General features: G+C 33.5%; 2 protein-coding genes across 2 annotated transcripts; one reads left to right on the top strand and one right to left on the bottom strand.

Moving 5' to 3' along the window:
* The first annotated feature begins 7,129 nt into the window (after window positions 1–7,129).
* On the top strand, window positions 7,130–11,761 carry LOC133308890 (armadillo repeat-containing protein LFR). The gene is made up of 8 exons (XM_061509625.1): window positions 7,130–7,338; window positions 7,680–7,849; window positions 8,003–8,145; window positions 8,276–8,532; window positions 10,459–10,564; window positions 10,648–10,786; window positions 10,872–10,999; window positions 11,202–11,761. The coding sequence occupies exons 1-8, from the start codon at window positions 7,161–7,163 to the stop codon at window positions 11,455–11,457; spliced, it is 1,377 nt and encodes a 458-aa protein (XP_061365609.1). The 5' UTR covers window positions 7,130–7,160; the 3' UTR covers window positions 11,458–11,761.
* Window positions 11,762–14,266: 2,505 nt separating this feature from the next.
* LOC133308884 (serine/threonine-protein phosphatase 7 long form homolog) lies at window positions 14,267–15,116 on the bottom strand. Its single transcript, XM_061509616.1, has 3 exons — window positions 14,584–15,116; window positions 14,381–14,466; window positions 14,267–14,295 (listed from the first exon to the last, which is right to left on the bottom strand). Exons 1-3 carry the CDS (start codon window positions 15,114–15,116, stop codon window positions 14,267–14,269), a joined length of 648 nt encoding a protein of 215 aa, XP_061365600.1.
* Between the last annotated feature and the right edge of the window lie 2,431 nt (window positions 15,117–17,547).

The following is a 17,547-nucleotide window of genomic DNA, read 5'->3' as shown; positions in this document are numbered from 1 at the left end:
ATCATGAAGGAAATAGCACAATATTCATTAACTTGTTGAGTAGAGGACAGCTTGCATTACTGCTTCAGGAAAGTATATCACAGGAATCAGAAACAACCCAGAAAAAAAAAAAAAGCATTTAACGTTAGGATCACTTGGATCATGAGGTTCTGCATAATAATTCTTGCCTTTCATGTTATGCTGCTCCATCTGAAGGAATCCTAGAAACCAGTGGCATGATCCTAATACAGTAAATGACATTTTGAGATAGCCAGTGAGAAAATAAAGGGTCTTAACAAATAAAGTTTTTTACTCCTTTCAATTGTTAACTTTATACATATTTGTACAAGAGCCTTTGTCTGTGGAATATTGCTAGTGCTTCCATTGTGGTTTCTGTTTGCACTGTCTTTAACATTTTTGCCATAATGAATTGACCATTATCAATGTTATCACTTTCATAGTTTAGGTCCATATCCTTTTTTTTTGGTGGGGTACCTTTAGTTCATAGAATCTATTTTCTGTTACTGGGAATATGCCAAAGCAGCAGTTTTGTCACATTGATACAGACCATAATTACTCTCCAGCTCCTATTATGTTATGTTATGTGGTTACCTTTTTGGGTATTGGCAGTGTGCAGTGTTACTGAGATTTTGTAAGATAACAAAGGTTGGAATGTCCCACTTACAGAATTAAACCATATCTAATCCACAATTGGCTAAGCTTCTAATTTGTCACTAGTTGCACATCAACCAATAGTGGGTGTGCTTTATTTTCCTACCAACATCATCCAATTAAATTTTAAGATTTGATTTGTCCAAAGGATAGTAAAATTGAATCCTGATAGTCACGGTTCTTAACGACGAGGTGGAAAGACACAAATTCAAAATAAGATAAGTCATGTCTATGAGAATTTCGGACACGGCCGGTTGATATGTAAAACAAATGACATTATGCAACCCTTGAAATTAAAAAAATAAATAGGAAAAATGACTCTGGTATATGATCTTAAACTGAGTAACTGAGAGAAGGTAGGGTTGAAGCTCTGATTAGCTAATTTTAAGAATTGGTATTGGTTCATTTGTCCTTATCGGATAAAGCTATGTTGTGTGAGTTGGTTGAGCCAATTATTCAACATTAAACTGACATTGAAGAAAGGTTCTAGATTGGTTGAATTTCTTTTAGAATGACCAGTTGAGAGAGATTCAATTTCAAACTTGAAAATAAAAGTCATTATTTTTTATTTATTTGATTGAAAGTGATTTGACAAAGTTAGTTGAATCTACTTCATATAATATGTTCTCGTCGTTGTTGAGCTTGGAGTTTTTTCTCTTTTTTTTTTTTTTTTTTTGTGGTACATATTCATGAGCTCGAAGTTTAATCTAAATTATTTTATTCCTCCATGCGTTTGTGGTTGGACCTCCTTATTTTTATTCACTAAATTAAAAATTAAGCCCCACTAATGTTTCATTTCCCAGCACTAATTAACTGTGTAACAATGGGATTACAACCAAAAAGCTATTGTTAAAATCTTGGGATGTAGAAAGAGAAGCTTATTCAAACATTATAGTTTCATGGGAAAATAATGAAAATTGGAAATAAGGAAAAATTCCCATGTTTCAGTTCCAACCAATTCAAGATGAATTTTGTAGAGAGAATTTGAAATCGAATTAGGGGACGGAAAATATACACTTTTCACTAAATAGGCAAACTCCCAAACTAACCAATTCAAGTATATGGATATGGAGAATAAAGTTAGTGTTTTAACCAACTAAATGCAAGTGATTAGAAGAATACATGTTTTGATGAGAAGAATACATGTTTTGATTAGCATTTTAAAAGTGAGTTATCCAATATATATATATATATATATATATATATATATATATATATATATATATATATATATATTATATAGGGAAAACATTTCTGCAGCCACTTTAGATAAGGTTGTCTACAGCTACTTTTTTTTTACTAAGTATGACTGGTTGTACATTAAAATTGCATTTTCTCTCTCCGCCATCTCAGCCGATAATGTCTGAGGAAAGAGAAAAAAAGAACAGTTTTATTGTTATAACTAAGTACGACCAGTCGTACTTAATGAAAAAGGGATAGCTGTAGACAACCTTATCTAAAGTGGTTGTAGAAATACTTTTTCATATATATATATATATATATATATATATATATATATATATATATATATAGAGAGAGAGAGAGATTTACATTCCTGCAACTGTTGTATGTGCAGCAATCAAATATTTGCCATATATATACGTGAAAGTATTAAATGCGGGGAATCATAACTATACAAAGGATAAAAGCATTAAATGTGAAGAATCATAATCATACACCTGTCGTTGTTGTATGTAAAGCGGCTGCAGAAATGATTTTATCATATAGGTGTTTACATTTCTGCTGCTGTTGTACGTGCAACAATCAAATATTTGCTATATATATATATATACATGAAAGTATTAAATGCAGAGAATCATAACCATACAAAAGATGAAAACATTAAATATGCGGAATCATAACCATACACTTGTCTTTACTGTACGTAAAGCGGCTGCAGATAAGTGGTATATATATACACACACCATAATTATATTTATAATTATGCAACAAAACCTTAAATATCCGAAAGATTGTTCTCCCAACTAGTACTATTTGCAAATTATATTACCTTTAATTTTAACTTTTAAAATTTTAGATCAAAGATTATTACTAGAATATTCCTCCCATCATACTAAAAGTATAAAACAGATCTAGATAAGATAAGAACAGGGAAGATATGAACTCCCCTTATAATATTTGGTTTAATATGAAGCTCATTATTGTGAATTATTAGCATTAAAAGTGTAGGGATATGTATGAAGTAATATATTGGAACCGCTAAAAGCACAAAAAAAAAAAGGGAGGGTCCAAGAAAAGTACCTTTTGCAAAAACAGTAATCAACATTAGATGCAACCGAAAGCACAAGTCATACTAGTATACCAGCTGGCCCATTTAACAGCTCACTGGGGAATATCTTATTCCTAATTTGGCTATTTTTGATTAATAACATAGCAACAATGTATGAATGTCATTGTATTTGGCTATTTCATGATTAAAAAACAAATAAGTGGTCCATATAATTGCAAAAAATACCATCTTCTTTTATTTCCTTCATTTACTCCCGTAGTTAGTAGCTGACTGGCCAATGCTCCTAAGAAAATGATGGAAAGAAACTTAATCAATTTTGCCAATTCCAGTTCATAAAAAAATATGCATTAATAAGGTTAACAACTTAACGAGCAAGCCTTGAAGCAGCGATAAAATTATTTCATATGACCGGAATGTCACGGATTCAAGTATGAGAAATAATCTCTTTATAAAAAATATAAAAATTAGATTGTATATAATCGACTCTCATCTCTAGTCTCGTAAGTCGAGAAGCCTTGTGGACCCACTAGTTAAATTTGGAGAAATAATTAAGCAGAAGCCTACGGAGCCAAAGAGCTAGTATATTGTGCTACTTTGGACTCAGAACTATAGCTTACACCCTCACCTTGCAACCTAGTTGACTTTAATACTGTCTACGTATTTTGTCATTTCTGAGTAACCAAAGGCAGAGTGTCCAAAACCAGCTATCAGTGTCTGCTTTAATCTCAATCATACCAGAGAATATTGCAGAATGCATAGTCCTCAACAAAACCGGTTGATATCAAATTACCAACCCTTGAATCAAAGGTATTAAAGTAAAGAACAACATTAAACAAAGTTTGCCAGAATAAAATACTAAATGAAGCAACTAGAGACTAAATTAATGGGCAGAGCAGTAACTTTATTCTTTCATAATATCAATCATGCTAGAGAACATCACGTAATGCCAAAATTCCCTTAAACCAATAATTTCCTTCAGTATTTTGTAGGTCTCAACTTCTAACCGAAACATCAAATGTTTGCAACTTTAAGGATCCAAACTGATACCAAAAACAAACCCAAAAGTAGGTCCTCTTGATCAAATACCTCAGCAAGACATTACATTATCTAGTTGAGGAGTCCTTGATTGGTTGAACCACCTGTTTGTTCGTCATCCTTGTAACCATAAGCTACAAGTGTCATTTTCCTCCTCCTTGTATCTAAATTCAAACCAAACCACTCACTAGAGCTAACAACATTCTTTATTTTACTCTCTCGTTTTGTTCTAAATAACCTTGTAGAATATTTCATTTTATCATTTAAAAATTACTTTTGGCATTCCTCTTGATATTTAAAGTTTTTCATGACATTATATCCAAAGATTTTTTTTTGGATAAACCACAGGTATCCTTCTCGGGAGGCAATCCTGTTCGGGACGATTCTAGAATTAAGACTTTAAACTTCTCCCAAAGATGATACTAGGAGGATCGAAAACATGATCTCACCCTCACATGCTCAGCTCTCATACGCAAACTGAGCTACTATCATTTGATTGATATCTAAACATTTTAACAAATATTGAGTAACATCTAGAGGACTCTCATATATTATGCTTATATATTTATAAAGAGATTGTGTCTTAAATTTGAAACAGTAACTTTTCGGTCATAAAAAAATAATTTTATCACTGTTCCAATCTCGCCCTTTTAAAAACATACTTGCAACCAATTTGGTCATGAAATTATAAATTGGATGCTGACCAGCATTGTCACAACAAATAACTATAGGGCTACAATTTGTGGAGGGTCAGTGTATGGACCTTGTGCAATTACAACTTAAGTTGGAAAAAATATGATATCCTGTTCAATTATAATCAGAGAGATGAGGCATCCTAAGGTCCACATGCATGATCCTACTTCATTATTAGTCCGGTGGTATTAATGTCCTGAGGGTCCTATTCATTCATGTAATATTAAACTTGTTGGTGAGGGAGGGCGGTGATTATGTTTTCTTTCTCAGGATTAATGTGTTGACCTAAGAAAATCACCAAAAGAGACTCAAATATCCACTAAAGTTGGATATTTGAGTTAGCCCACTATTACAACAGTAGTAATGTATGGGTTGCCAAGATATAGCCCACAGATAATTAACGGCTTCTACAGGCCTCTTTGAGATAGAGTTTTGGGCTTGTAACTTGTATATATGGTTGAAGCTTGTAAATATTATACTGAACCTTTTTTGTCCTTGCCTTTTGCTATTGTTTTTGATAAATAAAAAAATAATTCTGTTTGAACCGAAAACAATTCTGTTCAAAGAATTTTTTTTTGCATTTACAAGTATTTAAACTCAAGATTTTATTTAAGCAGAATCAAGTATGTACTACTTGAACCAACTTTTTTTAATTTTCTTAGCTGTTGTTGAACTTGTGACACCTCTCACAAAAAAAAAAATCTTTAAAATTATGTACGAATAATGTAAAATATATTTAATATATTATAAATAATTTTTTTTAAATTATATAATTACATTGCTTAAGTGTATAATATATTGTTAACGTGTTTTATTTTAAAAAAAAAAATCATTAAACTCAAAATAATGGAAAATGTATCAGTAGTTCAAATAGTGAGTTTTCTTTCTGGTTATTTATTTATTTACTCATTTATTATAACTGAATTGGCTAAAGGAAAATTTAAGGCTCCATTTAGATTGAAATTTAACTTTTTTTTATAAACAAAATGACATATAATCAAGATTTTATACATATTAATTTACTTATTTCGTTTTGTATAGAATGTATGTTACCTTATCTAAATACAGCATTATAATTGAAAAATTAAATGTAAAAAAATATTAAAAGTCAATCGTAGTATAAATATGAAAACAATGATAGTATATATATATAAACAATGATAGTGAGAAAATAAAAATATAATACTAATATGAAAATGAAAAATAGATGGAGTAAACACAACATTGAACTTGAATAATGAAAGTTCCAAGAAAAAATGCAACAATGTACAAATTACAAGAGTTCATAATTAGTAGCTAATTTAACATTGTCATGTATAAAGTTTCAACAGACCTCGTATTTGGCATTATTGGTTCAAATATATGAATACAATTATACAACATCAAAATAAGGAAATAGTCAGGTAAGGCTTACATTAACTGAAATCCAATTAAGCCCTAGAATTTGTATAAAATGTTTATAAACTCCAAATAAAATATGGAAAAAATATTTGACTTTTTAAAATGATATAACTTTGTGTCATTTTAGATGAAACAATGTCATTTTGGTGTATAATTGATGATTTTTTTATATTCTCTCTCTTCCATAAAATTAGGAAGAGAGAGAATATAAAAAATCACCAATTATACACCAAACGATGTCTTTTAATCTAAAATGAAACAAAATTATATTTTTTAAAAGGATAAATATGTTTTCATAAAATATTATGCCTATGTTTTATGCCTATTTTACTACCTTTCTCATTTTTTTGGATACCTTTACTACTTTTCTATAACACCATTAGACCACAATCTTCACCTTCTCTTTCTCCTCTTGATATTGTGATTTAATAGTGTTAGAGAGGAGTAGATACATTAGGAATGAAAAAAAGTAGGTGTTTCCACCAATGTCATTTTGGAGAGGGGCCTTAATCCTCGACTCACCCTGCACTCGAGATTAATATCATAGCCATTAAAGATTAAAGCTTGTGGGGATACCCGATAAAATTACTCGTCTCGAAGATGTAATAAGGGTTGATACAAAAAAATAAATAAAGTAGGTGTTTAGTTGAAAATTTTAACTACAACAATCAACAAAGATTTGATAAACAGAAAAACATATTATTTTCTTTCTTCTCTTCAGATGTTATATTTTCTCTTCGTGTGATCTAATGATGTTGAAGAAAAATAGATAAAACATGTATGAAAAAATATAGATATAATGTCCTTTCCCTTCTTTCTTAAATAAAATAGCAATATATGATGATATTTTAAAATAATTTTTTTAAATGTTTTTTTATCACATCATATACAGAATAAGATCAATTTAGAAGTGTACTAAAAAAAAATAATAAAGTTATACAAAAAAAAAAAAATAATAAATAAATTTAGAAGGGTATAATAATATTTTACAAGATTGAATTTAACGCATATATATCTTAACTTAGTTATGGTCACGGGCCCTAAAAAGAAGCCCAGCTAAGACCCCAAACAAATCGAAATCGCATCGCAAACTCGAAAATCCCCGAGAGAGAGAGAGAGAGAGAGAGAGATGCAGAAGAGGGAACAGGGCAAGTCCGGTGGAGCCAGCGGTGGTGGGGCGGCGCCAGCGGCAAAGAGAGGCCGTCCATTCGGAAGCAGTAACAACAGTGCCGCAGCCGCCGCAGCTGATTCGGCGGCTCCGTCAACACTTCTTGGTCCTTCCCTTCACGTTCATAGCTCCTTCGCCGGTTAGTTCGTACATAACTTGTTCTCCTTCATCATTGTGTCTTTAATGTAATTGTTTAATGTTATCTTTTGGTCTGAATTAAATTTCCTCTTTAACAAAGGCTTTTTGTTAGAAATGAGCCAAAATTTAACACACAAACACAAACAACTTAAACCTACACTGCAAATAAAGGAATAAGAAGACCAATTTTAACCACCCGAGTTATTTGAAGTAATATTAATTATGTGGCTAGTGTATGCTATTTGATTTTGTTGGTCTCTTGTGGCACTTTTTTTTTTTTTTTTAACAATAAATTATTAATTTCAATGTTCTTTTGTCATTTAATTTTTCATTCTTTTGCAGATCAAAACAACAAAAGAATTGTTTTGGCTCTTCAAAGTGGTTTGAAGAGTGAGCTTACGTGGGCATTGAATACTCTTACACTGCTTTCTTTTAAAGAAAAGGATGACATGCGCAAGGATGCAACACCCCTTGCGAAAATTCCCGGTTTGCTTGATGCACTTCTTCAAGTTGTATGTGCTACCACTCTTGTTTCACTCTTACTGCTTTCATTTTTTCTTTGTTGTGTATAAGAAACAAAATTGTTTAAAGAATATATCTTCCTTTATTTATTATCAAAAATTGTTACCCTTTTTAGTAATCTGTGGTGTTATAAATTGAAACAGATAGATGACTGGCGTGACATAGCACTCCCAAAGGAACTAGTTAAGACATCAAGGGTCAGGTCATTAGGTGCAAATTCTGTTGTAACTGGATTTGGGAATGAGTATCAGGCATTGGGCTCTACTGGTCCTCTTCACCGTCCTGGGTAAACCTGTTGTTCTCGAATGTCATCATTGTTTTTGAGTTTCTAATTTTCAATGGATTATATGTTTTCTTTTCGGGGATGGGGTGGTAGAGAAAATGAATCTCATTTTAGGATAATGCTCTTAATGCAGCCTAGGATCTGGCTCTGCTGGTACAGAATCAACACAGCAGAATGGTTTGACGAAAACTCGTTTTTCAGAGTTGTGGTTTGATGAAGATAGTCTGTTTAATTTAGATGATGAAGGGCGAGCGGAGAAACAGCAATGTGCTGTTGCTGCTTCAAATATCATCAGGAACTTCTCTTTCATGCCAGATAACGAAGTTATAATGGCTCAACACCGTCATTGTTTGGAAACAGCTTTCCAATGCATAGAAGATCATATCATAGGTGAGAATTGTTGCTGGTTGAATCTAAACTGTTTGTATCTACTTTTCCACATATGGTTCTAATGATAATAAGTAATAACCCCTACAATGTATAAGCTAAAATCTTTTTTTTGTTTTTTTTTGTTTTAAAGTATATTTTAGTCCCTACAAGTTCCATTTATTTGGATTTTGATCCCAACAATGTTTTGGGTTTTAGTACTTATATTTTTACTTATTTGGTTATTGGTTTTGGTCCTTAATATTGAGTACCTGTCTTTATATTTTTGGTTATTTAGGTTTTAGACCCTATAGTTTTTAACTTTTTATTCATCAAAGTAGTCCCTCTATTCCATGAAGGACTCGTCCCTATAGTTTTATGGACCAAAACCTTAAAAGTATGTTATTATATGGACCTATACCAAAAAAGAAAAAAATATCTAGAAGATATGGTTCTAATGATAATAACACCTACAATGTATAAGCTAAAATCTTTTTTTGTTTTTGTTTTAAAGTATATTTTAGTCTCTACAAGTTCCATTTATTTGGATTTTGATCCCAATAATTTTTTGGGTTATAGTTCTTATATTTTTACTTATTTGGTTATTGGTTTTGGTCCTTAATATTGAGTACCTTTCTTTATATTTTTGGTTATTTAGGTTTTAGACCCTATAGTTTTTAAATTTTTATTCATCAAAAGTAGTCCCTCTATTCCATGAATGACTCGTCCCTATAGTTTTATGGACCAAAACCTTAAAAGTATGTTATTATATGGACCTATACCAAAAAAGAAAAAAAATATTTGGACCAACACATAAATGAGTGACTACTATAGGGACTGAAATTTTCCTTAAACCATGGGACCAAAACATTAATAGTATAAAAGTATAGGGACCTGTACCAAAGAAAAAAAAATTTATTGGGACCAAAACTTAAATGAGTGACAACTACAGGTACCAAAATTTACCTTAAACCATCTTTTTTTGTTGAAATCTAACATTATTTAGAAAATTCTTATACCCTAATCTGGACTTGGTTTGGTAAAATATGTACGTGATTATGATATTGATGGCTAAGTCAACAAATTCATTATATTATTATTTTAGATCTGTCATGATACAGTGTGTTTGCATGGTTTTTGCATTGTCATGGCTGATATAAATAGGATCTTCTTTAATTGCTTAGCTTTTCTTTTGAGACAGCTAAGTAGACCTAATATCTGAGGATCTTTTCTGGGAGATAAGTTTCTTCCCTGCACTAGTTAAATGCAGATGGACCTATTTAGTATGGGGGCTCTAATTTTTTTAATCAACAGCAGAAGTGTTTGGTTATTAAGTGCTTGAAGTTTAAATCCTCGATGAATAAAAATTATTTGGAATATATAATTATTAATTGGATGTGGGCTTGTATATGGTTAACAGTCATATGTCTGAGATTTCCAGAGTGAGTTCTGTTATGCCGGCTTATGGTTTTAAGTTTGAGGAATAATTATCATTTATATTTCGTGTTGCATTTAATGGTTGGAGAAAAACAATACTACCAATATCTCCCCTCTTAATCTTCTGGATCTTTTCTAAACCTGAACAAATCCATTTGACCCTAAAACGGAGCAAAACTCATTGGATTTGTTCGGTGTTTCAGAGTTTAATAGGATCTGTAATTTCCTTTCCTTGCAACATATATCCTAGAGGTAATTTGGTGTCTAACAAAAACCAACTTTGAGTTGGACTTTTTAAAATCAGTTTTATTTCAAATATTCTGTTCAGCGTAATACACAGCCCCATTATACAATATATCTTATTTTTAAAGGTTGCCAAACACTCCCTAGATATTTGATTTAAGTCTGAAGTTTGTATTACACCATCATCCAATCATGTATTGCCATATCATTAAAAGAGTTTGTACAGTGTTTTGTTATAAATTGTCTCTAAAATTTTCATTATGTTGATAGAGGATGAAGAACTTGTCACAAATGCTTTAGAGACAATTGTTAACTTAGCTCCACTACTGGATCTTCGAATATTTAGCTCCTCAAAGCCATCATTTATTAAAATAACGTAAGTGATTGATTTACTTTTAATGTTCTTTCTGCATGCTATTATAATATCCTGTTACTGATTGATGAATTGTTGTATTACAGAGAGAAACGTGCAGTTCAGGCCATCATGGGGATGTTGGAATCTACAGTCAAAGCCTGGCATTGTGCTGCTGCTGAATTACTTGGGCGTTTGATCATTAATCCTGATAATGAACCTTTCTTGCTTCCATTCTTTCCACAGGTCAAAATTTTTAGGCATGTAACCTTTCTTGTTAATTTGATGCATGTTCCAAAAAAAAATATTCATCACTGATTGATTACTGCAGATACACAAGCGTTTAATTGATCTTATCAGTTTACCAGTAATGGATGCACAGGCAGCTGCTATAGGTGCACTGTATAACCTTGCTGAAGTTAACATGGACTGCAGGTTGAAGATTGCCAGCGAGAGATGGTGATTTCCTTGTTCCATTTTTTAAATTTTTTTAAATTATTTGTGGTTTAGGGTTTCATGGGGACTTTTTTTTTTTTTTTTTTTTAAATATTTGTAATTCTGTGAAAAGATAAAATCATAGCAGGGTAATTTTCTTTAAACTTTCACAAAGAAACTTGACAATAAATAATAGCACTAACTGGTCAGAATTCCTCAAACTCAGGGCAATAGATAGATTGCTTAAAGTGATAAAGACGCCACATCCTGTTCCAGAAGTTTGCCGCAAAGCTGCCATGATATTGGAGAGTCTTGTTTCTGAACCGCAAAACAGAACATTGTTGCTAGCCTATGAGAATGCTTTTGCGGAGATAATTTTCACAGATGGCAGATATTCTGATACGTTTGCAAGGATATTGTATGAACTAACATCTAGACCAAGTAACAAAGTGGCATCAGCTCGTGGCATCTGGGGTATGTAACTCCAAACTGTGTCAATTGTTGATCTGTGATATGGCTTCAATTAGTCATCAGTGACATAGCTCTTGCTTCTGCAACTTGGATAGCTTTTGGACGACTGGTTCATTTGAAGATTCAAAATGTACATGTCTTCTGTCTACTATTGTAAAATACCTTGAGTGTACTCTAAGTTGTATGATGACAAATGTTTTTCTTTTACATCTTTTTTTCTGTATAAGATGACTGCAAGATTAGAAACTTCAGTTCTTAGATGTGGGTAGATAGGCAGTGTGGTAGCTGAGGGATGGCAATTTGAAATGACATAACATGGTATGATATGATACAATACGAATTTAACACAAACATGAATGCACTCAATATAAACAGTGCACGAATTTGAAAATGGGTCAAAGCCTTTAATACGAACATAATTTACTTATTTTGCAAGTTGACACGACATGAGTAACATACTAATCACAAAGTGTATTGTTTATTATGCTGATTAACACGATATGAATAATCTGTTAACCTTAAAGTGTGTTATTTATTAAGCGAGTTGGCACAATATAACATGAATAACCTCTTGGAATACAAATGCGGATCAATTTCGTATTTTCGAGTTGACACAATTGGACATATTTTTTTTTCCGCGTCAGTGTTTACTAACACGAACATAACACGAATTTGAAAATGAGTTGACTTGAAAATAAATTTCGGTTGAAAATTGTCACTCTAGGTGGCACCTTATATAGAATGCAGCAACATACAAACCAATATCTTATTGAATCAATTGACATGCATTCTGCAAAATTCTATTGAAAAATCAATTTAAGTATGCCTACCTTATCATTAAACTCATCACCACTGTCTGGGTGAGCATCTATGTTTCCTCGTATTGATTGTTCCATACGATTAGAGCTGAGCATCATACTCAAAGAATATGATCAAAATGTTCGGCAAAAAAATTAAAATAATGTATTTAAATTAAATAATTACGTATTTAATGTTGTTTCGTAAAAAATTACACATCTACTGCACAATATGACGCCAGTTTTGGGCGTCACATGTGACGCCCAAAACTAGCGTCACATGTGTGCTTTATATATTTCCTCACCCCCTCCATTCAATTCACACCTCTTCTCTCACTCTTCATATCTCTCTTCTCTACCAATATTCCTTTATCTTTAATTTAGTATTTGAATTTTAGTTGTAATTCTATTTAAAAATGAGCTCAAATCCTGATTCTGTTCGTGTTGTGTTATATTACAATGGTAGGAAGGTAGAAGATCGATGAGGTGTCATATTCGAAGGTGAAAAAAGGCCGACACGTATCCAACGCAACACAACCATTGGCGAACTGCATCAGAGAATTCGGCAGAAGTTAAGTCTTCAAGACAACCAATGTATCACTGAGATCACGACAAGGGTGTGGCAAGGTGATAAATACATTAGTTTGAAAGTGCTTGACGATGAAGACTTGGAGATGACAATGGAAGAATTTTGCAACCAGTCAAGGACAGATTTTCTAGAGTTGTATGTCGACATCGTTGCAACGGAGAATGCTCCCATACCGGTGAGGTCAGTTTATTTAAATTCTCCCTGTCTTCCAGCTTCTCCTGCCGCTCATGCGTCTCCAGTTGGTATCTTTTCTGAGGGAGATGAAAATGATCCGACTTGGGAAATGCACGACGAAGATGACGATGATGATGATGAAAATATGGAAAAGGAAGAACATCTTCTGACGGAGGATGCTAGTGCTTCAGAAGGAGATGAATCTTGTGAGATGGGTGCGTCTGAAATTCCAATATTCCATCAACCAGTCGTCGCGCAAATGCCGCAGTTGAATGACGTTGCGTCTGCTCCGTTTGGTGTTCCACAAGAAGGAATCGTATGCTTTTTTACCAAGGTGGTGCGAATACATGCTTCGCTTTTCTCCAGGTTCATTTTATCATATACAAACTAATGATCTTTATGCCGAGCAGAGCTTAGTTTCTGGAAAAAAGGTTTTTCATCGCATTTTTTGGACGGTTAGACAGTGTTGTGAGGTGTTCAAATTTGCCAAACCCGTCATCCAAATTGATGGAACACATTTATATGGAAAGTACAAAGGGAAATTGTTGGTGGCCACAGCCGAAGATGGTAATAATGAATGTTTACCAATCGCATTTGCCATCGTAGAAGGCGAAACTTTGGAAGCATGGGATTATTTTCTCGTTAATATTCGTGCTCATGTGACTACGATGTCAAACATATGTTTGATATCCGATCGGCATCGAAGCATAATATCTGCTGTGGAAAATAACCCTACTTGGCAGCCGCCAAATGCGTATCACGTATTCTGTATTCGTCATATTGCAAGCAACTTCAATCAAAAGTTTCGAAATGAAGATTTGAAGCGGATGTTAAAGAATTTAGGTATACTCATTGACTGAATGCTTAATTATTTCTTTCCATTATGACTGTCAATTTATGTTTACTTCGTTTATGTCCAATTTGTGCAGGTTATACTCCAGCAATGGTTGATTTTGAAAGGAATCTTGCGAGTTTCCGTGAAAGTAGTCCTCAAATTGCTGAGTGGATAGATGCGATTCCTAAGGAAAAGTGGTCGCGTGCCTACGATATTGAAGGACGGAGGTACGGTCATATGACAACAAATTTGGCTGAATCTGTCAATAGGGTTTTGAAGGGGGGCCAGAAATATGCCTATAACAACATTGGTTAAGCATACATATAACAGATTGGTTGCATATTTTGTTGACAACTGTGTGGAAGTAGATAATAGGTGTGGGAGCAAGCCACATATACTGCTGCTCTGGAGTCACGTCAAGCCACTCATATTCTATATATGGCTGCCACACCACCTACAAACAAAATGTGAAACAATATATAGAGTTACAAAAAAAAAAATAAACCCATAGACAAATAACAACACCGTAAGTATCTAACACCAAACCTCATCTCTACAGAGTGTGTCCAATGTTGCCCGATAATGGGTGACCTCATGAGGTTTAAACTTTTGTACAACATTAAACCTGTCAATCAAAAACATTATCAACCATACATAATCGTCCAAAGTCAAGAAGTATACAGTTAGTACATACATTATTAACCATACATTATCGAAATCAAATGAAGTAAATAAATCATACCGGCATCCATAATGTGTGCCCGGCTCTGGATGAGGAGGAAGGGGTGGAGCAATGGGTGGGAATCGTATCCATGCCCAAATTTGAAGGAGAATATGGCAACCACCTATGTCGCTTCGACGGGCATCTGTCACTTCACACAAATTCCTGAACAAGTGTGTCAAAACTGCAGATCCCCAGCTGAATCGACCAATGTCCTCAAATCCTCCACCTAGCAACGGGACAAGCCGGCAACCAAAATTGCTACCTCCAGACTTGTCCGCCAGCAACCAAGTCCCCAACATCCGGGCAATGTGGGCTTTTGTGAAGTAGATCTCGGCAGCATGATTCCCTTCATGATCAGTCCACCGGGTATAATGTCGATCAAAGAATGAGATGCGGAGGTCGCCAGAATGATGGAACTCACCGGCCCCTGGAACATGTCCAAAAACAGCAGCACAAGCAGCGTGCCAATCCTCAGAGGTCGATCCGATGACGACAGTACCGTCGGTCGGCAAGCCCAAGATGCCTGCCACATCTTGTAAGGTGATCGTCATCTCACCTTGGGTCATGTGAAAGGTATGTGTCTCTGGTCTCCACCTCTTGACCAGAGCACTAATTAAAAATGTATCTATCTGTGATAAATTTCGCAGTTATCACGTGTTAACGAATTTTATTAAATAATTACATAAATACAAAACGACATAAATAACATACCTGGATATGTTGCATCCTGGCAACATGTATGAAACCCGCCTGTCTGAGGTACTCTTCCACAACCTGTGGAATAGCACCGGTAGGTGGGGCCCCTTGTGGCTTCCCACGCCTAGTCTTAATCTTTCTTACATGCTCAGTATTCCACACTCGCTGTGAAATATGACCTTTTTGCGTCCTCTGACGAAGGACCTCCCACCTGTACGGTCCAGGTATGATCCACATGCTGGGATCGGTGGGCTCTACATCCGAATCAGATCCCGAAGAAGATGATGACTCAGCCATTATCCTCAACTAACTACAAAGTTATGCACTCCCGCATTAATAACATCATACATACGAAATTTACAAAGTCTCTAACACTATTTATAAATCACTAATTAATATGCTAAACCCTAATACATAATTAAAAATCGGTAATAATAATAACTACGTAATAATAATATTACTATATCATTACAACATTCATAGCATGACACAAAATTTCTAAGTGACTATCCTAATGTTCCAAGTCTCTAATATACAATCAATCATAACATGTATTACTAACTAGCACTGTAATTTAAATGTATACATATGAGGTATTATGACCTTACCTACGTTGGCAGAGCTTCGCTACGAACCGCGGTTAGAGAGAGGTTAGAGAGGTAAATGAGTAAGGAGTGAAAAAAGGAAAGTGGGGTATATATAGGTTGCACATGAGACGCCCTCTTTGGGCGTCACATGTGACGCCCAAAGAGGGCGTCTCATTGTGCAACAGATATGTAATTTTTAACAAAACAGCATTAAATGCGTAATTATTTTAATTAATTACATTATTTTAATTTTTTTGCCCAAAATGTTCTGAACAAGTTGGTGAAGTATTTCTTCCGCTTGTATTAAGGAAGGACGAGACAGTTCAGTCAGCAGTCAAGACAGTTACGCGCGAAACGATTCATAAAGTACAACAAAATCAATACCTACATGAATGGAAATAAGCCAGTGGGAGAAGGTAAAATTTTTTGCAGTCTAAGTTATAAGGACCAATTTCAATTTTACGTGCTTCGTCTTCAAAAAAATAAAATAAATTCTTTTTCTATTTGATTGTGTTCTGATTTTTTTTCTTCTTAAAACTATTTTGTAGAATAGTAATGAAAACAAGTGTTTTCTATATTTTATTTTTTGGTTTATTTTTTCTGTAGTCAATATAGATAAGTTATTTATATTGAACCTAAAACGACATTGTTTTGGGACAGAAATAAATGTGTTTTTGTAATTATAATGTATTTCAGGGTTATAATAGTCTTTATCATTATAATTTTTTAATCTTTCAACCCAGAACGACGTCGTTTTGGGAATAAACGTAGATAATTTATCTACATTTACTGTAGAAATTGAAAAGAAAAGATGGCTAAACAATCACAAGAGGGGGGGGGGGGGTTGAATTGTGTGTTACTTGAAATTTAAGAAACAATTCAAAAATCAACTTTTAACATACAACTTCAACCAAAACGAAATTATTGATCATAAACATTTTTCCCAATACAAAACAGAATTAAAACAATTCTTATAACATCAATTCAAAGGCAATATGCAGCGGATCAAATTTAAAAGGGAAAATAGAAGAATTTCATTGTTTATGCCCACCCTTTTTAAGAAATCATGCAAGAACGAATTAGAACATAAAAGTAATGATCATAAACCCTTATACAGATTCAATATAACATATATCAAAAATCAAAATGAAATTCAATTGATAGAAATCAAAAGAGATAGGATAAGGAAGAATTACAACGGGATTTATCCTGGTTCACTCTCTAAACCACTTGAGAGCTACGTTTAGATTGAGCTCGATCGTTTTCACTATCATCAAGCTTCCAATAGGTGTTTGAAGAAACCTTTTTACAACTGAAATTTATCCTGGTTCATTCTCTAAACCACTTGAGAGCTACGTTTAGATTGAGCTCGATCATTTTCACTATCGTCAAGCTTCCAATAGGTGTTTGAAGAAACCTTTTTACAACTGAAATTTTACAAGTCTATTATCATATCTTGATCACACTTAACCTAAGCCTTTAGGGTCACTCCAATTGTCTCTGCAACAATTACAACAATTCTCTCTTGCAAAACAGATGTAGAGTCACCTCTCTACGTTCAAACAAAAGAGAAAGAACAGAAAAAGATTAAGAGATGAGAAAGTAATTGAGATTTTTCTCAAGGATGAGCAAATGCAAGACAATATGGGTTCAATTATGAGATTTTTTTGATTCTAAGTTTTTCAGTGTTAATTCTTGT

This window comes from Gastrolobium bilobum, unplaced genomic scaffold, assembly GCF_033153095.1.
Source record: "Gastrolobium bilobum isolate Gb01-03AN ecotype WA unplaced genomic scaffold, APGP_CSIRO_Gbil_v1 utg13041, whole genome shotgun sequence".
Lineage (NCBI taxonomy): Eukaryota > Viridiplantae > Streptophyta > Magnoliopsida > Fabales > Fabaceae > Gastrolobium > Gastrolobium bilobum.
This window is presented reverse-complemented; position numbering and strand designations above follow the sequence as displayed.

Coding starts and splice junctions, on each gene's coding strand:
- LOC133308890 (XM_061509625.1), top strand. CDS start 7,161: ATGCAGAAGAGGGAACAGGGCAAGTCCGGTGGAGCCAGCGGTGGTGGG. Junction 8,146..8,275: donor GGTCCTCTTCACCGTCCTGG/GTAAACCTGTTG, acceptor CTCTTAATGCAG/CCTAGGATCTGGCTCTGCTG. Junction 10,565..10,647: donor CCATCATTTATTAAAATAAC/GTAAGTGATTGA, acceptor GTTGTATTACAG/AGAGAAACGTGCAGTTCAGG.
- LOC133308884 (XM_061509616.1), bottom strand. CDS start 15,116: ATGACGATCACCTTACAAGATGTGGCAGGCATCTTGGGCTTGCCGACC. Junction 14,467..14,583: donor GGCACACATTATGGATGCCG/GTATGATTTATT, acceptor TTTGATTGACAG/GTTTAATGTTGTACAAAAGT. Junction 14,296..14,380: donor CTGTAGAGATGAGGTTTGGT/GTTAGATACTTA, acceptor TTTTGTTTGTAG/GTGGTGTGGCAGCCATATAT.